At 39.9% G+C, this 21775-nt stretch overlaps 1 protein-coding gene, 1 long non-coding RNA gene and 1 other non-coding gene across 3 annotated transcripts; 2 read left to right on the top strand and 1 right to left on the bottom strand.

Annotated features, from left to right (window-relative positions):
- The first annotated feature begins 83 nt into the window (after positions 1 to 83).
- On the top strand, positions 84 to 1961 carry LOC137998859 (uncharacterized). Its single transcript, XR_011122832.1, has 3 exons — positions 84 to 149; positions 555 to 714; positions 1721 to 1961. It is a non-coding gene; the product is annotated as an uncharacterized lncRNA (long non-coding RNA).
- Positions 1962 to 2181: 220 nt separating this feature from the next.
- On the top strand, positions 2182 to 20389 carry LOC138000930 (sister chromatid cohesion protein PDS5 homolog B-like). Its single transcript, XM_068847599.1, has 15 exons — positions 2182 to 2203; positions 2286 to 2429; positions 3737 to 3805; positions 4239 to 4350; positions 7162 to 7288; positions 8006 to 8053; positions 8480 to 8554; positions 9386 to 9445; positions 9551 to 9675; positions 10803 to 10934; positions 13340 to 13576; positions 16806 to 16934; positions 17032 to 17089; positions 17683 to 17772; positions 18902 to 20389. Exons 1-15 carry the CDS (start codon positions 2182 to 2184, stop codon positions 18929 to 18931), a joined length of 1458 nt encoding a protein of 485 aa, XP_068703700.1. The 3' UTR covers positions 18932 to 20389.
- Positions 20390 to 20799: 410 nt separating this feature from the next.
- On the bottom strand, positions 20800 to 20871 carry Trnae-uuc (transfer RNA glutamic acid (anticodon UUC)). The gene has a single exon. It is a non-coding gene; the product is annotated as a tRNA-Glu (tRNA).
- Positions 20872 to 21775: the final 904 nt, after the last annotated feature.

Here is a 21775-nt window from a genome sequence, read left to right as displayed (position 1 = left end):
TGTTGAATTGCATTTTTGTTAAGACAACTTTGGGCTTTGGTTTATGTTGTGTATGATTTTCTTGTGTGTTTAGAGTGAATCAGTTAACTCAGATGATAGTGAAAACTCTTGGTGAAGACAGGGATGTAACCCATGAAACACAAGCAAAGGTGAATCTTGACACTACTTGTAACTCTTTTTAGGAAATAACTTTTTCAAAGTGATAAAGTAGAACACTGGCTTCCTTACGTGTAATTAAATTTTGATTTGGTTTTTCCTTCTGCAGCTTCTCCCAGTCGTGCACCCAGTGATTTATATCAGAGAATCTTGCAGCACAGGATTTTGACAAGCTTGTCCATTTTGCTAATGACTCAGAGAAATAAAGCATGTTCTTAATGAACCCAGAGTTTTATTAAGGGGCAAGCATCAGGCAAATTAACCAGCTTTTAATTAATTTTATGACACAAAAACCATAAAAGATGGCCATCTGATTTACCGTAACAACTTTTTTGAATAAGGTCTAATATTGTAACTTCCTGCAGTATTTCCTAGTTGATTTCAAATTTACATGTCAGGTCAAAGGGATTCGTCTTTTGGTCAAGTGGCTGAGAGGCCAAACCAGTACCAAGAGCTTTGCTCAAGGCCAATATTCAAGACATACATTCAACCAGTTCTCAGGCTACTTGACAGCTTGCTTGCGTCCAAAGGAGATTTGCAACAACAAGGCCATGTGAGGTACTGTTTGATCCTTCTCATCACTGCTTCATTTGATTATTATTGTCAGTATTAAAACTGCACACTCGCATGATAAGTTGTCTGTGCATCTATGAATTATGGGTAGCTGGCCAAAACTGTTGCCTACTTGGTTATTTTTATATCTTCCTTGATGTCATTTCCAAGAGTGGTCCTATTTTCTACAAAGATTGCATGGATGTTCTCCTTAAAATTAAAAGTGTTTAGGTTGTCTAGGTCTCTGAACTTTTTTGGGGAATCATGCTGCCAGACCACATTGTTCCTACAGTAATATATAGATTTAGCCAAACCTAAAAGCGGAGCTCCCATGTTATTATTTTACTCTTACAATGAGTTAACCTGTCTTGAGCCTGCAATCCAATCAAAAACCGGTACCTGGTCAGCAGTCAACTTAAGAAAAAAACAGCTGACTTTGATGAGTTCTAAACTTGACCCCACGATATGGTCGCGTGATACTAGTCAGCGGATACCTTGTTTTGGCAGGTGTTAATTAACCATAACATGGATCATCCAAAATGAAAGATGTTCCTCCCACAGAAAAATGGGAAGCACCACAGAGTTTCACATTGGCATACATGGAGGGTAGATGTACAGTCATTTCTTGACCAAAAACAGATGGGTTACCATATTTTCTTGCCATGGTGCTCTGCACATGTACCTTCTGCATGCGGAGCTCCGCTCCTTTCTGTTTTTTCTTAACAATGTTGAGTTGGTTGTCATGATAACCATTCAAGGAACATTTTCTATTGATTATCAAGTATTAAAGACAACGGGGTGCTTATCTAACAAAATTTAATTTAGAAGAGGTTCGTCAAGAAAAATACTTGAAGTGAGTAATCGTTTTGAAGTTATCTAACCAACCACTAGAAATTGCATGCTTCCTCGTCATTTCAATAGCAGCCAAATTGTCTTTGTTGTCTCAAAGTAGTTATGACGTAGTACACACCACTTCCTGTGTTCATTTACTTTTCTTTGGTGCCCTCTTCAGTGCTGCTAACTGTTCAAGACTTCGTCTGGCTGCGGCCTCTGGTATCATCAAAATAGCACAGGAACCTCACTGTACTGAATTCATAACACTGGAAGTCTTCCAAAAGCTGTCACTAGTTATGCAAGTAAGAGTTGTGCATCTCTGTTGCAAGTTTACGTTGTGAGCCACAGAGTTCAATGTTGGCCATGGGTGGCAATTTTAGACTTTTTGAAAAGTCATGCATTTGTTTCCAGTTTATTGATTTAAGAACCTTAATTACTAAGGTTCAAGAGCATAACATTAAACATCTGTGCAAAAACGTCAAGGTACATGTACTGATATCTATATAGTGGAGATATTAACAAAATTATAATCTGAATGAATGAAGTACCCTTTTCTCCTTGAACACAAGTGCCCCCCCCCCCCCCTCCCATGTGCTGCCTATATTTGAAGTCACATGCACTTCTGCTTTTCCAACATAAATGGAATATTATGGACAAGAAAGTTTGTGGCCCTGAAGACAACAATTGTTCTCTTTCAGGAGACAAGCAGAAGATCTTTTGATTTCCCTTTTGTTTTATTTTAGGACCCTGTTATGAGGTGCGTGACAAATTTACCAAGAAGCTACACAAAGCAGAGGATTTACTGAAACTTCCATTGGAGTATCTTGGAATATTTGCCCTTGCAGCACCAGAGCCTGTCAAGGAAAGAAGGAACCAGGTAATTTCTAGTAAGACTGGGGCAAGGTACATTTTGACATTTACTTTCTAGAGAAATTGGTGAAAATTTGAAGTTGAAATGCAAATTAATGATGGTGAATGGTGTATTTGGCTGTGAGAATGATGTCAAGCAAGTTGCTAGGCAACAGGCAAATGGCAACTGAAAATCTGGGCCTGGTTGTTCGAAAGCCGATTAACTTAATCCAGGATTAGCGTAAACTTTTGTTTCATGTTTTCAACTTTTTGAGGAAATTTTCTTTTGCTTATTAATTTTGTTTTTCAAGATTGACTTCTTCTAATGTAACGTTTTGCTGATTATCAGCGTTGCACAGCATTTGGGAGTAGAGAAATAAACTCCTTGGTTAGTTTTGAATCTGGGATAAGAGTTAATTGGCTTCTGAACAACTGGGCCCAGAGTCCTAGGTAGGATTTAAACCTACAACCTCTGCAACACTGGTAAGATGCTCTACAAGAACTCCTGTAGAGTTGATGGTAAACTTGTCATATGAGCAGGACAGTCCAGACAGCTTCTTTTACTCTTAATTATCACCAAGATCATTTGGAGGGTTGGAGGGCCAAATGGTTTCATAATAGGCAGTGATAGTTTGGGTGGGTCATGCAATCCTGTTCTAGGAAACTTCAAGGGACAGTTTGCTCCTTGTGAAACTGTCATTGACAAGCTAATCAACGGCCATGAGGGTGGTTAAACAGAGAAAACCACCATCAGCTATCATGAAAAAATTGAAGATCTCTAAAGTGTTATTGGTGATAGCCGGCCATATTAACTTCAGACTTTCATGCACCATTTTTCTGTGGCTTTAAAAGCAATGAAACGTTAGGAATTTCTAAGTCCCCAGCAATCCTGTTTCATGAGTATTGACAAGAGAACCTACAACAAGTTGCAAATTGTTGAGACACTTTCATTAAAAAAAACCTTTTCTAGCTTCCAATACCCGCCGTATCTAGAATTTAAACCTTTCCCACTTCCCCTCCCCTCTCCCCCTTTCAATGTTGACTGTTTAAGTTTGCAACATTTTTTTTGTTTTACTAGCAACACTGATTGGGGGGGAGAGGAGGGGGGCTGCGGTGTGAGAGATAAAAAGTAAATCAATAACGCCCCAAGAAGGTGAAGTGTCTCCACTATTTTTACAACTTGTTGTAGTCTGGCTTCCAATCAGTAACAAAAAAACAGACAAAGACGAACTTAAATAATAGGGATTTTTTAAAGCCTTTCAGATCAATCAGCAATTAAAACTCCTAATATTGCTGCAATCAGTAGATGTTACTAAATTTGTGAAATTGGAATTTTCTTTTTTAGGTGAAGCAAATGATAGCAAAAATGTTAAGACTAGACGGGATTACTTAAAGCAGCATACTTCTGCCCAAGGTATTTATTTTTACTTTGCTTAATATTAAATATTGATAAGTGAGTTTGCTCTGTGCAAAGAAACAGCACTCTGGCAGGACCAGTACTATGGAACAAACTACCGTTTTTAAAACTAAGCTTGAAAGAGTTTAACTTATCTTTTTAAGGATGCATTTGATTTGTGATTATTTCTTTCGTTATTTATTTTTTTATCAGGCTGAACAGTACTAGTTAATGTAGTCTAATTAAGAGTTATTTATTTATTGATGCTTTTGATTTGTAATTTTTATTAGCCTGTACAGTATTGATGTAGTCTTATTAACTTTAGAAGGGTTATTTTATTGTGCTATGGACAATAATTCGTGGAATATAGTGCTTTATAAATGTATTTATTTGTTTGTTTGAAATGGCTTCCACTGAATTGGCTCATAATTTATTTTCTTTTTTCTTTCAGCATGTTCGCATTCCATTTTGCCAGAGTATGCATTACCCTGTGTCATTCACATGTTGGCGCATCATCCAGACTTTAAGCGTGATGACCACGAGACATTGGTTCAGTTCAGAGAGTAAGCTATTCCCATGTTATCACAGTGCTACAAACATTTGTTAAAATACCTTAGATGATGTATTAATAATCCAAGAACTTTTATGCCAAAAGGTGCAACTGATTTTGAAATTACAGTGGAACTGTACTGTCCGACCAGTTTATTGTGGCCCGAAAAACCGAACTCATTTCAGTCATTTCTCTATCTAAAACGCTGTTAATCAGACCACCCCTTTATTACGATGGACGGCCACCTTTTGGAGGCCTCGGACGGTCTATCGTTACAAAATTATCTCGTTAATACGACCAGTCAAAATGCTTGGTAAGGCTGCTTCAGTAAAACAGACAATCTGACAAACAATAGCGCATTTTATTGAACGATTTTAAGGGAAGGTGTCAGTGGTTTGCTTGTTCAATAGACCTTTTTCGCTTGTACATTTTGTTTCCCAATACAGATCATGTGATAATACTCAGGAGGTTTGGTCCTCTTTTTAGTTCATTAAAAATAGTGCATGCAAGCCTGAATATGTCAATTGTAAACGCGAGTTGTAAAACTTTGTCAACCAAGTTGAAAGATAATGCAAGTTTCTTAAATTTTAATTTTTATGTTACGTCAATTTCTACTACAGATTTTAGTGACCATGATTATGTATACTTTTAATTGTATCTTACATATACAATCGTAATTGTCATTTAGTTTTAGCTCTCTTACACCCTAGGGATTTTTAGTTTAGGCGTATAATAGTATGTAAATTAAGGGAATCTTATCTTATTTGTAAACACACGACCCCATAAGCTTATAGCTTTAAACATTATCGTGTTTAAATAAAGGTATATCTATCTATATCTATCTATCTAGGTCTGCATGCACTCTTTTTAATGAACAAAACAAAGGACCAAACCTCCTGAGTATTATCAAATGATCTGTATTGGGAAAACAAAATGTACAAGCGAAAAAGGTATATTGATATGACAACGGTCAAAATTATTTTCCTTCTTGTTACCGCTGCATTCTCGATTCTCTTCCTTTCTGACACATAGGTTTTGGAATGTGTAATAATTGTGAAGCTAGTGTACAATGATTAGCTGAAGCAATGATGAAGCGCACCGAAGCTCACAGACCTTTTTAAGCCTATTTAAACTTTCTGAAGCCTTGTGAGCTACTTAATGTAAGATGGCTATTCGATAGATTTCACTAGGAGTCCTTTCCTTTGCTAACAAAGAGCTGAAAGTAGTCTGTGGTTTTAGGCATACTCGGTTTCTTTTAGCTGCAATAAGTTTGCTTCTAAGGTTGTCATTTAGCTGTAAAAACGTTGATTTACAGCAGAATAAAAAGTATGGTTTAGAAAGAAGCGTGTTTGCACCGTAATTTGACCCCACCTCCTTCATGCGACCAAATTTCTGTTTTGGGGATGGTCGTATTAATGGTGTTCCACTGTACATTCAAATGGTATCCAAACTGGCTATTTAAGATGCTTTGATTATTTTCATCCCTTTGATACAGGAATGGCGCAGTGGTGAGAGCACTTGCCTCCCACCAATGTAGCCTGGGTTTGATTCCCCAGACTGGGCGTCATATGTGGGTTGAGTTTATTGGTTCTCTACTCTGCACCGACAGGTTTTTCTCTGGGTACTACTCCAGTTTCAGTCCCCTCTCCTCAAAAACCAACCTACAATTATTTTGATGAGTTGATCCGATGTGATCCCTTAGCACATACTGGACAAAAAATGCGGAGTGCTGATTGGCTGAGACGGAGGGCATAAACTGTTATGAGTTAAGGTTTCCGTGCATAGGTTTTTAGGAGTTGGATTTTTAGATAATTTCATGCCGCTATGGATGTCGTAAACAGTAGAGTTAATCCTGAACGAGCGTTTCCGTAAGCGCTACCCGTTGCAACCATTTTCGGAATTGGAAGGCACGAGGAAAGAAAATTTTTGAAAAAACAACTTCTTACAGTGTGATTTTTTTCATTTCATCATATTTTGTAGATAGTACATGTAAGTGAAGAAAGTGATGCATGATTTAAAAAATAGGGGTCACCGATGATCTAAACAAGTAAAATCGATGTGATGTTGCAAAGCTCTTGGAAAAATTTCGTTGGTCACGTTTTTGCGTGACCTGTCGGGGAAGGGCTGGAACCCAAGACAGGATCGATCGTTAAAAGGATGAAAAGTTTTTATTAAAAAAAACACATTCTCGAGCATAGCAACAAAGTTTCAAGCAGGCGTCATCTTCATTTGGTTAGTGTTTTGTATGATATCTCTCCATTGCCGTCATGCTCATTTTCTGTAGTGTGGTTTTTGTGAAATTTAATCGCTGGTTGTTTCCTCGTAGGTCCGCACTATTCAAGTGGACGGGGAAGAAAATACAATTCTGCTCTATTTTCATGAAAGGAAAGGAAAGAACTTCAAAAAGATGCATTCATTTTGAACTAACGTTCCTAGAATGTTAAAAACAAACAAACAAACAAAAAAAACAGCTTAAATTTACGCAACGGTTCGTCCTCGAGTTTTCCAATCTTTAAGCCACTACTCAATCAGCTACCTTTTCAAACGCGAATATCAGCCGTGACTGATCTTGACTGATCACGATCTTCTCTGATCCAACGGTGTGCAAAACTTATCGTCCACGGTTTTTGCAAAGGTTTTAAAAATGCTTGAAGTAATGCGTGACATATTACAGTCGCGATACCTGCGCAGTGAAGTTGTGCACAAACAAATAGCGCGAACGTCGTTAATTGCCTTAGCGCTAAATACAGTTGACATCGTCATCGTTATTATTGTTAATATCTGTTCGTTGTCTGATGATGGATGTATTTTTGATGATTTTTAGTTATCTTTGGTTCTTCATGGAGCCCATCTTAGCCAAAGCTGATAATTACAGCTTCTTGAAAAAACTAGTTGAAAATGTAAAGCAAACAAGAGATGCACAAGCTCCAGATGATGAGGAAGTAAACAAGGTACACAAGTTAGACATAGATAGTTATCTCAGGAACGCATTATTTGGCTCCAGTTTAAAATACGAACTTAGTTGTTGTTGTTGTTATGATATTCATGGTTAACGTTTCAATGAAACTCAAGTTAGAACTGCCTTTCACAACACAAAAAACACCACACAGCTTTTAGCCTGCTCGCAGGCCGTAGATGTTGTGTCGCCACGAAACACTATCAGACGCCATATTGGAAGAGCGTAGGATAGGTCTGGGCCCTCGCTCGCTTTGTCGACCCTCGACCCGGCCCAGACCTAGCCGCGCGAATCCAAGATGGCGACCTCATTACGAATTCCGGTTTTTTTTTACCATCCAACCGCCTGCGTGCAGGCTACACAGCAACAAGGAAAAAACTCTGCTAGCAGGGTATCATGAATTTGAATTGTGGCACTTGATGGTCTCATCCCCAGACTTAAAAGGAAGTCCTCTCCTGTACAGCATAACAGGAAAGTGCTCCATGTAAACTTTCTTTATGGTTTACAAACATTCGTGTTATAGCTCTGGTTGGCACATTAATAACAGTGGGTGACGTGAACGATATCTTTGCTATTTCAACAACAGACTGGCTTTTTTCTCTGTGAATGGTCACATTTTCAACCACAGACTTAAATTTCAAAGCAAATATTATTGTAGAACGATGGCAAGCAACTGTTGTGTTTTTTTATTGTATGTGTTGTCTTTCATCAGAATCTATACACAGTCTGTGATCTGGCACTGGGTCTTACCTTAAACAAGGTAATGGCTATTAGCTTTTCTACGCACAGCAAAAGCCTTAATATTATACACATTGTTACATATTTTTGATACATGTTTGTGGGCCTGTGTAAAGCAAGGAACTTCTCATGTTTAAACGCATCCAACTAGAAATAATCAACCAGTTGGGTAACGTATTTGTAAGGTGTGAAGCATTCAGAACCACCAAAACGTACAAATCCAGTTTGAAGTCAACGGCTTTTTCAATACTGCATTCTTTGATACACGCCTAGTCTACCCATGTATCCCTATATAAACCCATGTATACCCGAAAAGGAACTAACCATCTTGAGACATGATTTACCAAGCTCTGGAGGATTCGCATGCTAATGCAATACGAGAGAGTGCAGAGTGTGTTTGTTTTGTAGCATACCAGAGTATTTCCACATTGTAAATTTGTTTCCTTAGGTTCACTCATTTGTGTTAAAGGAATTCCCCGGAAACCCTGTTTTACCGAAGAGGTTCTTCGTTCCTTCGGAGAAGGTAAGGGCGTTTCCTGTTACCAACCCCTTTTTGGTAGTAACCTTGTTGTTAACACTACTTATCCCTATAAACGCCGTTATAATCTAAAGAAAGACAGATGGATACTCTTTATGACAATTATAAACAGATTCAGTTTATTCTGCAAATGTCTCTGTATAGTTCTTTGATGGGAATAATAAATATATTACAGATTTATTGAATATCTGTTGACTAACTTGATGTCAGAAAAAACGCTAGAAATGGGATTTGAACTTAAAATCCAATTGCTGAAGCTGAATGCTTATACTTCATCTTTAAATGGCATGCGAACTTCAAGATTCACCACCAACAACTTAGAGGGTTGCCACAACGCCCCGAACCGACGCGCTGGGGGCAGAGTGCAAGTACCTCTCTACTTCTTGATAGAGCTCCTACACTGAGAATTTATGCTACTTTTACTCGCATCAACACCGATTAATATGTCAATAATACGTCTCGCTAGTCGTCGTCGCAAAGTACAGCAACGACGCAGCTCAACAAGGTCGAACTGTAAGCATACTATAGCGCCTCTGGCAGCCGCTATACGGTCCATGTGTGACCTTGGAACACAACTTGCAGCCAGCTGGAATCAACTGTATGCTGTAAATCTTGTCTCATCTCCCTTATCTCTGTCTTGATCGCCCTGAGTCGTTGAGGTAAAATTCCTCTCTCTCCACTTGGGCTATGGATGTTGAAAAGGACAGCCTTTTAATTGTATACTTTGTGTTGGTTTCAGTCCAAAAGCGTCAATATTGAGAGTGAGTGTTTCGTTTGCGCTTACTCGGGTATGTTGTTTTCTTCTTGCTATTACAGGGCGCCAGTCCCAACACCAGGAGCTACCTTCCAAAGGGCTTCCAATTCACATCTGGCAAGGTATATGGCAACATATCTCTAATTTCTCTGTGGTTGCATTAGTTTGCCAGTTCCTGTTATCTTCAACGAAAACATTTTGATAGGGGAATATTTGTTTCTTCACAGGGACCGAAGAAAGCTGGAACTGTGGAAGCAAAGTCAGTACCTTTAAAAGCGTCAAAAACGGCCGGCAAACTTCGAGATAAGAAATCCCATGCCAAGTCCCAAGGAAAAAGAGATCAAAAAACAAAGTAGGCAATGAATGATCCGTGTCGGAGATTCCTCCTGTTAATGGAATGTTTTCCCTTCCTAAACTCATGCGACAGAATTCGCAGACAAAGTTAACTCAGTCACCCCTAAACCGGCCATACTTAGTATTTTACTGTCTAACACCAGAGTATTGTACTCAGTCTAACGCCAGACGATTTTACTTGTCAGTGGGGAACCCCCAGCAGTCAATGGGTTAAGTCAAAATCACTGACCGCATGCAACTTATCTGTTAATCAAAGATACTTGGACCCAGTCTTCAACAATCCGCTTACGTCTAGAAATGCAAGTAATAGACCATATTCATAAATGGCGGTCAAGAAATTATTCTTTTGTCTTTGTGCTAATCATCCTAACTAGCCTCACTTTGGAACAAAAATTCTTTTGAATTTTGCTCGTGTTTACGAGGCTTAGGATGATTAGCATAAAGACAAAAGAATAATTACTTAGCCGTTGTTTATGAATACAGTCTATAGATGTTCGAACAATTTTGATATCTAACGCCAAGTGTTTCCTGAATTCTAAGCATTGCGGCTATCCAGGCTATTTCCGACAGTAAAGTTATTGTTAGGGTCAAGAGTGAATTGGATAAGAGTGTTGATCTATCATTTTGCGGTCTTACCCTAGCACAGTCACGAATGGATTTATTTTCAGATACACTTTGCGCGCGAAACAAACAAAGGGCCACCAATTGTAATTAATCAGAAGAAGCTATGTCACGCGTGACTGCTTCTGCCATGTTTTTTCAGGGACGTGACAACTGATTTTCGCGGGAACACCTGGGTATTCTAAAAATAGACTCATTTGTGACTGTGCTGGGGAGCCCACTCTTGTTAAGGTTTAATATTTTTCGGTGAGCCGGGCAAATGCAGCTCTTTAGCTTTACTTGAGCAGCACATTGTAGAGGACTCTTTGTGAATGATGTTAATTGTGTGCGTTACCAGACACGAGCAGAAGGGCAAGGAGACACTTCGTGACGGCTATCGAAATCGGCGTGCATCTAATTGCTTGTGCATTTGGTCATACTGATGTCTCTGCTCTTCGCTTAATCTTGTTGTCGTAGCCTCGTACGTTACACATGTAGTTATCTGCGATAACTGTTTGCTTGCAGAAGTTCGAAAACGTCAAAAAGTGCGTTCAAGCAGAAGATAAGGGAGATGCAAGCTGATAACGAAGAAGAAGAGGATTCTGGAACGCAAGAGAGTGGATTTGCGAGCCCCGCTGATGAGCAACCGTCACCAAGGTGAACTGCTGACCATTAGACTCAAAGCTAACTACTACAATTAATTGCCCCCCCGCAGGGTTTTAGCCTTGGCCTCCGAGGAGGCAACCTAGAAGTCCCCGTGTAAAAAGGGTAAATGCATATATTGGTAGATATTGTAGGGGGAATCCGTCTCGATTTGCTCAACCGGGGCGCGCAAGATGGTATCGGTGCTGCTTAAACGGGCGCGCAATTAGTATTGTTCTTGTTCAACACGAGGAGACACGAGCTAAGCAGAAAGTCGCAAGGCGAACCAAAGTGCTGTTCGGACAAGCGATTGAAAAATCCAACATTGAAGCAGATCTGATGCAAATCGAGTTGCCTGGCTCAGAAATTGATTTTGTCCGGACACAAATCGGAAACTGGGGCGACGATTTGTCAAACGCAAATTGGAAACAGGGGCGACATGCGCAGAATATAATTTAAACGTATCTCAACTGCTTTTCAAACCATCTTAGGCGGGGGCAGATGTAGTGAAAACTATTTCTAGCATAGAGCGTTTTCACTTACGTGACAAGCAGCCATATTGTTTACTGAAGCAAAAGAAAGAAAGTATTTGCATAAAAATTGAGTTAAATTCCCGGAGGATTAGTTTGGTACACCATCTTGCCCGCCATTTCTTTGTTTTGGAACACCAACATGGCCGCCGGCGTGACGTCATGTGAAAACGCTCTGTACTGTATCGTCCCTTTTGCCAGGAAGACGCACAAATCTTTCTTAAGTAAACATAACATTTATACACGATGATACTTAAAGCTTAGACCTCGCGGGCCCGTTTATGGAAAATACGATTCAAACCCAACAGGAAAGTAGCAACCTTTTTTCTCATTAACGAAGCGTCGCTGTGAAGTAATATTTTGGACCTCCGGTGCATAGAACGGGATTTGAAATCTGGGCATTCACACCCTATAAACTCCAACCTCTTGAGACACCATTAACAATAGAGAAATGTACGACTTCTGGTGGACGAACAAAAGAAGCAAATGAGAGATCTTTTTTCGTCCACCAACAAGGCCGCGATGACGTCACGTGACAACCTCCTATAGCATCACGTTTAAGGCAAACGTCAGGCTGAAATTTACGTTTTGTCAAAAATTAAAGAAAATTGTTCGATTTTAGCTCATGTCTTGCTTGTTATGCACAGATATCAGGCAACTTCTGAAACGAGCGAGACAAGTTAAAATCACAGAATTTTCATATTTTTATCAGGCAAGGAACAGCCTGCCGTTTAGTGCCCTTTTACGTAAACGCAGTGTTTTACAGGGAGCAGCGATGGTGCACTGGTAAGAGCACTCGACTCCCAACCAATGTGGCCCGGGTTCATTTCTCGGTCTGCGTCATATGTGGGTTGAGTTTGTTGATTCTCTTCTGTCGTCTGCTCCAAGAGGTTTTTCTACGGGTTCTCCGGTCTTCGTCTAGGATTTGATATGTGTTGATTTGATTTCTGTACAGCCTGTCCCCAACTTGTTCCCCAGCGCTAAATACAGTTGACACTTGAATAAAGTGAAAGGCTACTGCTTTTTATAAGAGCATTGTAACGGCAGGCGCTGGGTCCAACCGGTGAAATTGGGATTCAATTACTGACTCGAGTATTCGAAGTTTTGGACGTTTATTATACTCAAGGCGTAAACTGAAAAACAATCACAAATTACATACTATAATCAGAAACGAAGAATTGATACGGTAAACAGAAAAGAATACATAATTCCGGGCCTATTATTGAAAGCCATTGAGTCAATGCATAATACAAAGTTCAATCTGGCTAATAACAATAAAATTGCACAACAAAGCAACATTTAAGGAGGCTATAAAATAATGAATATGTCGATTGATTTAAACTCTAAACAATAAGAGAATCAAGCTGTACTTACGTAACTGTCCCGAGCTACCAGAGAAAGACGATTTCTAATTTGTATTACTAGCGGTGCTTGCTGATGAAAGGGATGTTCCGATTGAGGAATGAAAACTACACGTGCAAATATCATTTCACTTAGCACTTACGTAATCGGGCTAACAATAGAAATCGATTGAAATCTAAGTTATTAATTAACGAAAGAAATCAAGCTAAAAAACAGGGATCCCACTGCCGACATTCACAAGCATGAAAATTGATTCTCCTCACCTTTTCCATTTTGGGACGTTTTCCTATGTCTAACTAACAAGCAACGAATCAGGTAAAACCTAGCGTGTTTCTTTAATTGTTGACAAAACGCAAATTCCAGCCTGCCCGGCTTTTGCCGTTTGCCGCAGACGCGATGCCAAGTTTCTCTTCAAGCGTTTCTTCTCACTTGAACATCTCGTTCACTGCAAACGAATGCAGACTTCCGACGCTGTTTGTCCGGTACCCCCTTCAAACGTGCTTCATTTTCTTTTCATTTTTTCCCCAGGAAGAGAGGTCGACCTGCGAATTCCTCTGAGAAAACGGTATCAAAGAAACCGAGAAAAGAATCCTCTGAGGAATCCTCATCCTCGAAGGAATTATCTTCGTCTCCCTCAAAGCAAAGATTTGTCAAACAAAGTCGACAGTCACCAAGAAAGAAGGCCAATTCACCGCCAGAAAGCCCAAAGCGCCAGTCGCCGTCTGCGACTGCGCAAAAGTTGTCATCAACCAAACCGCCATCAAGGTGAAAAGCAAATTATGTAGATTTTATCACTTCTCTGTTGCTGCAATAACAGGCGTTAGCTCAACAGCAGCGCCATTGTCCGCCTATTTTCTTTGCCTCATTGTGTGCCTCTTATCACAATTTAGTCTGTTTAAGTTTTGCTATTTCAGAAACTCGCAAGCGAACGTTTAGCAATCGGAGAAAGTGTTTTGTTTCTGTTTTTGTTGTTTTGATAATCATTGGCATAGCATGACCTTTCGGCTGACTTCATTTCATGTATTCTGCATTTCCAATGTACGGATAACATTTCATACATTCTAAAGGCGCAGTTAGACTGTACAGTTTTTCTTACAACTTGTCTCGCAACGCCATTGCGAGACAGGTTCATGAATCATTGCCCAATGTAACACCTTGCAACGGCCGAAAACGTTGCGAAACCAGTTGCAGTAACCGGTGTGGAAGGTAGAATTGAGTTCTACTTTCCGCAACGGTTGCAACGAATTGCAACCGTTGCGGCACCAGCCAAAGAAAATGTTCCTTTAACCACGTGATCATCGAAACGAGACAAGTTGCACGAAACGTAGACTTGCTATAAGTCGCCCTCTCGAAACCCTTCGATTGAAAAATGAAAGCGAACTTGAAGTGAGGTAGCTTCCCACGCGGACACTCTTGGGGAGTGTTTGCGTGGGAGGCTAGAAGTGAGGTCGTGATACGCCCGAACGAGCGACGAGTTGACCCAACCAGCCGGCTCTTAGCGGGAAAAAAATTTAAAGGACTTTGAGAAAGTCTACAGGAAACGTTGCTCAGTGTCACACCCGTAAAACAAGTTGTTTCGTAATGTGAGAACGTTTGTAGAAATGGCGTGGCGAGACAAGTTGCACGGGAAATTGCACAGTGTAACAGCGCCTTATAGAGCGGTTTGCAATTGAGTGTAGAAAGTAATTAGCGAACAGCCCACTTTCGATATATTAAAATTCAGTCCTAAACAAAAGACATCATCTCGAGGCTCTGGGGAAAAATCTCATGCAAATCCTTATATTTATTCCCCGGGGCCTCGAGATGATGCCCTTTGTTTAGGATTGAATTTTAATATATCGAAAGTGGTCTATTGGGCTCTAGAGTGGTTTTCAAATGAGTGTCGTAAAACCAAAACCAAAGTAATTACTTTGGACAATCAAAAAGGACGGAGTAAACCAATCAAAACTCGAAGTAATTACACGCAGCCGACACAAAGCGCGGGAAAATGTGCACGCGCGAGCCACGAATGGTTGTGATTTCACTTCTGATTGGTTGAAAAAGTGGCGCGAGAACTTTGAACCAATCAATGAGTGAAGTAATGCAAAACCAAAGCAATTCGCTAATTACTTTCGACACTCAATTGAAAACCACGCTCATCATTTTATTCACTTATAACTTGAATTCGCAAGAGCCCTTTTCACGGTTAGTTTTCCTCATCTGCATTACAATGTAATCTAGCGTGTATGTGAGGCAATTTCGGGCTATTTTGTAGTTTTAACCCGAAGTTGCCTCGCATTCTGATTCACGTTAGATTACATTGTAATGCAAATGAGAAAAACTAACCGTGAAAAGGGCTATTGACAACCAGCAGCCAGATGGCTTGGTAGCTCAGTTGGTAGAGCCTAGTGCAGCGCGATCGCATTCGCTCGTTCATGGCTTCTTCTTTGCTGTGTTCAGCAATTAATTCAAATATATGGAGGAATTTCTTATATTCTTTCATTCCCACGCTTAAAACCTTCATTCTCCCGACTAGTACGATAAAGTTCTTTGTTGGATAGTAATGAGAATTTGGTGTTATATCATGATCACACCTCTTAAGCTGACAATTATCTTCGTTTTCAATACCTGTCTGACTGATATTTCATTGAAATTGTAAAGAGAATTCACATACCGATCACTCCTGGGAAGGGTTAATTAAACACGAAGACGCACTATAAATGGGGTCGCTTCACGCACTGCTTTTGTTCGAATTCATTCAATTCACGGCTGATTAATTATCCAAGATATGTGTTGGCAATCCCTCGTAACGAGTAAGATGTCCACTTGGCATTGATTAAATTAAACTAAAGTGAATTAGTTTACATGTGTTCGTCGGTGACTATACTGTCCGATTCGGGAAGAGCAAATTCTCGTACAGACTGAACATCTGAATTCAGTAGAGGTTGGAACTGCGCTGGCATCTTGTTTCTCTGTTTTCTCGCCAAGCGGGGTCTCTCTCTGTGTTCCTTCCTCTGTTGCTCACTGTGCGCCACACCAGTATGGATAGCACTTCTCCAGCTGGCTAGGCCGGTCATTGGCTAGTTTCTCCCTCCCAGTTCACGGGGTTGATACCGCACTGTTTCAGATTGTGTTTAAAGTTATCCTCAAAGCGTTTTCGTTGCCCCCTTGGTTACGTCTCCCATTGGTCAGTTCACCGTACAGGATCTTCTTTGGGAATCTGGACGAAGGCATACGGACAAGGTGACCGGCCCAACGGAGTTGGTTCTTGATAATATAGGACTCCATACTTGTGACATTTGTCTAATCGAAAACACTGCTGTTTGTTCGTCTGTCTTACCTCTTGATGTTGAGAATACGGCGAAGGCAACGCTGTTGATACCTTTCAAGACTTTTGAGATGGCGGCTATAGGTTGTCCAAGCTTCCTAGCCATACAGCAGGATTGATAATATTATGGCTTTGTATACCTTTATCTTGGTGTTAGTGTAGATATTTCTGTTATTTTCCAAGTTGGTGATCAACAAACAGCAACACAAAGACGGAAGCGCGAAAAAAAAAGAGACTGGGGATTAAAAAAAAGAACGACAGATAACGTTTTATGACATATTGCGGACACATTGTGATATTGGGCTTCTTTATTGAAGGAATTATCACAGAACTCTCGGTTGCGTCCACGTGACGGTTGATTGATAAATCATTTGAATGTGCTTAAGGCACCACGCCTTCTATAGTGCGTTTTCGTGTTTAAAAAAATTGGACCCCAGTCCTCCTGGGACACGTAAGCCTGGTTTTCACTCGCGACGCAAACACGAGTACAGGCAACTACGAAGGTGAATGAACTTATTGTTTATTCTTGTCTGTACTTCCAACTAAAGCTACTTTCGATCAGGGTGCTGTTGAAGTCAGAGGATTTGTATGTGTTGCTTGTGCTTATGCTAGCTTCGCCAGTGAAAAACAGCGCTTACCACTCAATGGCGCTGAGAGACATCTTTCTTGATTTTTTTCCCCCTGTAGAAGCAGTCCTCGCAAAGCTCGAGCTCTGAAAAGACAGGGATTTGAGTTAGATACCTTACCCGAAGATGAACCAACACCAGACAGCGGTACCTCCAGTCTGGACTCGCCCAAGAAACCTCTTAGTTCAAGGTAAAAATTAAAGCTATCTTTCCCCACAAAAAAGGACAACTTTATTTTTTATTGGCGTGACTTATTTTACTTTCTTGTTCTCTCCCTTCTGAAAAAGGCAAGTAACAGACCAGAGTTCCAGAGCGCATTCCACTGTTAAGCAGGTTAATGGCTTGGTGAGTCAATTACAAGATTTCTGTCTTTTGAGACATCGGTGAACTTTGACACTAATCTGTAGCCTGCACGCAGGCGGTTGGATGGTCGAAAAAACCGGAATTCGTAATGAGGTCGCCATCTTGCATTCGCGCGGCTAGGTCTGGGCCGGGTTGAGGGTCACGGGGCCCAGACCTATCCTACGCTCTTCCAATATGGCGTCTGATAGTGTTTCGTGGCGACACAACATCTACCGCCTGCATGCAGGCTACTAATATCTGGGTGCATGCACACCTGCTGCATGTAAGTAAGTCAGTGTTCCGTCTTTGTGAAAATAAAAAGTCTACTGTTTTCTTCGGGCATCTGCCTTGCAGTTCAATATGATCAATAATCCTCCTCAGCCTCCCTCCATCATTTTTTCTGAGCGAAATCCAACAGTAGTTTTATTTTCCGAACACAGTGTTTAATACAACAACAAGCCGATATATGCAGAGGCACGTTCTCGTGAAGTGTTAGCCAAAATTAAAAGAATAAACAGAGATCAGTAAAATTTGCATTGTGCGAGGTTGAGAATTAAATAAAATACATTACACAATTTCTTCTCTCCTCCTGGCAGAGGGATGTTGAAGACTCAAATACAAGTACACTAAAAAAGGCTGAAGTAACTGAATCTTTAGCAGTGAAGCGGAAAGATCCCCCATTGGTGGTAAGTTCAAATTGTTGCGCAGAAATGTAGGGGTTGCCCTGTGACACATTTTCTTGTGCATACCAAGAAGGCTCAAGGGCATGAGATTTCTGTATTTTTCTGTCAGTTAAGCACAATTTTGTGCGCAAGCAAGATGAAATGAAAAATTGTTGTAGTCGTAATGAACTACTTGTAGACCCTAAGACCGACCAATAATCCCGGCGAACGAAAATTCTTCCAGCCGATAGGCATTTCCACGCGTCGGATCGGCGTAATTTTCCACCAAGACGAGAATCATGCTTCAAGAGGTTTCTGTTGCCGGGAAAATTTAACCAATTTTTTTTTATTCCCAGGAGAGCAAATAAATCTGAGCAAGAAAGCTTAGTGGAATCGTAGTAGAATTGTAAAAAAAAAGAACGCCATTATGCAAATGGCCTGACAAAGTTGTAGCAAGATGTCCCTTTTTGGGGAATTCCACCCCTTCTTTTTCTTTTCTTTCTTTTTTTTTTTAATTATTAATTTATAACGTTAAAAGAACAATTACCTTACATGTTTACATGTTGTAATTCCACCCCTTCTAGTGTTGCAAAAAAAGTTGTCTTTCAAATGGTAAAGGCAATTGGGAACGAACTGCTTTTTTTTATCGAAGAGGGAAAAGTTAAGACAAGGAAACTGTAAAATGAGAAAGGAAATGTGGCATAAATAGAGAACCACTTTTACGATGGTCAGATTTACGGCGTTGTCTTCTTACAGGGTGACAAACGAAGCGAAAATGATTATAGGGGATGTAAGAGACTATAGTTGCATATTTTACTTAACGAACGCGAGAAGAGAAGATGAGGAATGAATATGATAAAAAAAAAAGGACAATACTTTCAATTTTCAAGACATATTTCGACATCATGTTCGTATGTAACGAACATTTACAACTGAAAAGGACATAGGAATGTTGAGACATGTCTTGTAAACTTGTAATGTGTTGTCCTTTTTTTTTTTTTTTTTCAAATCATATTTTACTTAATTAACAAGCTTTTTTTCAACCTACACATACCCCCGCTAGCTCCCACCAAAATGAGCTTTAAGAGAAAGGTTAAACTCATAGTGTTGTTTTGATGAAACGTTAATAGCTCTTCATTTTCTTTCATTCTAGATCAAAAAAAAGAGAAGCAAGCCCAGATAAACCCTGTTTTGGCCGTGAAGAAGATGGCAAGGATGTTGATAATTGAACATAGCCACTAAGCGATAATTTTTAATTCACTTCAGGCAGCGGATAAACACTAGCAAAACCAATTTTGTTATCCAGTGCATAGCGCTATCCACCCTTCCAACAAACTGGGGCCTGCTCTTTAACACCGATCTGTACCTTTCCAGTGGTGAACTCGCGCGCTCTCGCGAGTCACTTCAACATTCGCGCGTGTTATTGCATGAATCTGGAGTTTTGTATTCCCTTCAACAGATGGGAACCTCCTTCTCTTAAGGAGCCATATCACCAAGTCAAGATTTAAGTTAATGTTATAGAAGCTTTCGTGCACTTACTGTCGAAAATTGATATTTTTTTGATTTATTCTCATTCTCGAAAAAATTCGGGAAATTGAGAGCAATTACTTCAAGAAAACCTTACCTTTTGTCTTTAATTTCTTGGTGAACCTTCTCTAGCAGAAGTTAAGCTTTTATTACAGAATACCCGAGCACATATTTGTACATGTAAATGGCCTGTGTTACATGGTGCTGTTTCGTTCTTAAAACGATGCGCCCTAAGGAGAGTTCTTATTCGCTCCAAAAATTGTTTTAATTATTCCGATCGCTTTGCTTCCAAAACTCATTCAAACATGACTCGAAGTCAGATGCCTTGTATTCCATAAAAACTAAGGTAAAGAAATCTATGACCACGTCGACGTGTAAATCCTGTGTGTAGAGAAGGAGCATTTCAGGGCTTGGTTGATATCATTTATTTGTGTAAAAATGTTTAGAGAGTTTCGTTTTCTTCTTTATGATTCGCTCGTACTCCTTTGGGATTGCATTAGAATCCTTCGCTCTCCTCGAGAGCTCTTGCGGTATCCTTAAAGGGGCTAGGTCACGCTATTTTAGGTAATTTCGTTTAATTTTGTTAATTATGAGCTCTAAACGTCAAATTGGCAGAGCAAGAGTCTTACATTTGCAAAATCACGGCCACAAAACAACTGAGAATGATTTTCCAGCTGTGTAAATGACATTTTGATATAGACTGAGATAAATTTGAAACAAGGTGGGCCGATGTTTTTCAAATTTACCCAAATTCAGTCCATTTCAATCCTCTCCAGTTTTGTCCATCCATGTCCCTTCTTGGCTTCCCTGTGTTTTGTTAGAGTTCTTCTATAGTTTTGAACAGTTATTTGGATATTTTAGTTAATTCTATGGCCATTCGATCAGTGCTGAAATTGCCTAAAATTGCGTGATCTAGCCCTTGAATCAAATAGTTAAATCTCTTGTAAAATAATTCAGTCCAAATTTTAGATCACCGAATTCCCTTTTACGTGAGACATTGATGATCATTGCATTCGTGAGAAATTTTACCTCCTTTCTCAGTTAATTTGCGAGGTACAGTATGACATATTATTACTGCTCATTCAAATGGATTTGAATAAATTCATTTATTGTCCTTCGGTATCCTTTTGTATTTTTTGTTTATTCAAATCTTCCTTCATTGTTTTAAGTAATTATTTTTTACGTTTCGCTTCATTTGGTTGCCAGTTCCTAGTTGCTGAATTTGACTAAATTTCGTGGCACAGCTTCTTAATATCTGTTCGTGGTTTCACTGTCATGGGAAATGTAAGGAAGTTGTATATTTGACATATGAAACGCTGTCATCACTCGTTCAAAACGAACGGCTGAATACAGAAGGCTTCTCAATTTCCCTTTCTTTCGAAATGAGAGTGAGCCTTGTCGGTAGCGGTGAGTAATATGTTGTTGGATGGCTCTAAACATCGACTACATACAAGAAGAGACGAACAGAAAATGGTTAAAAGGTAAAAGAAAGATGGATAAATGGAAGAAAGAAAATTTTCGCTATTCCCATACCGGGAATCGAACCCGGGCCGCCTGGGTGAAAACCAGGAATCCTAACCACTAGACCATATGGGAGATGGCTGATTACAGGGGAAAATATAAAGTATAGATTAATTATGCGTTTTCGTCACCAGGACTAACCTCGTTCCCAGGTTCCTGCATACGAGGCCTTACAAAAGCAGCGTTATCCGTATTTTTGGTCAACCCATCCAGAAGTTGTGCCGTGAGTTTTGAAAACAATTCCGATCGCTACTTAAATGTATATCTCCATCTTTTATATGCGTTAGCAGCACTTTTATTTAACCGATCGAAGGATGACTGTTGACAACTAGGCGAGAATGTGCCTTGGTCTCCTTTAGGAATATATAGATATTTTATTAACCATTTTCCCCTTCATTATGGCAATTTGTTGGAAAATAAGACAAGCAAGAGTTTGGTTCACGAAATCTGTCCAGTTGCATCCGTTCACAAACAGGCTTCGCCGCAATCGAAGGTCGTAGAGCAGCTGTAGCTTATGTCCGGATTTGTCGAGTGTAGGAAATTGGATGAGCCTAGCGGGCCATGGGGTTGCCAATCGCTTTTAAAACCTGTTTCTCAATGGTGAATTGACTTGAATCTATCGAAGAAGCACTACTTAGAAGTAAAATGATCAGTGCATTTGCTTTTAGAATAGGCCATTTGCAACAAACTGGTCACATGACTGATATTGGTGAACTTAACGCTGGGTCTTATGAAGACCTATAAATTCCACAAACGGGAAATCCTGTTTGTCAGCCAGAATGCAAATTTTCAGAGCAAAACCACTGGAGGTAAAGATGGTATGACCATTTACAATGTAAACACTCGAAAATGTACGGTGGCTCATAAGTTACTAACTTACGATGGCGTAACTTGCGATCGCGACTTAAAACTTGCGATTGCGACTTACAACTTGCGATACTAACTTGCAAGTTATAAGTCGCGATCGCAAGTTTTAAGT

Source organism: Montipora foliosa, chromosome 4, assembly GCF_036669935.1.
Source record: "Montipora foliosa isolate CH-2021 chromosome 4, ASM3666993v2, whole genome shotgun sequence".
Lineage (NCBI taxonomy): Eukaryota > Metazoa > Cnidaria > Anthozoa > Scleractinia > Acroporidae > Montipora > Montipora foliosa.
Note: the sequence above shows the minus strand (reverse complement) of the source record. Positions and strands in the feature narration are given on the sequence as shown.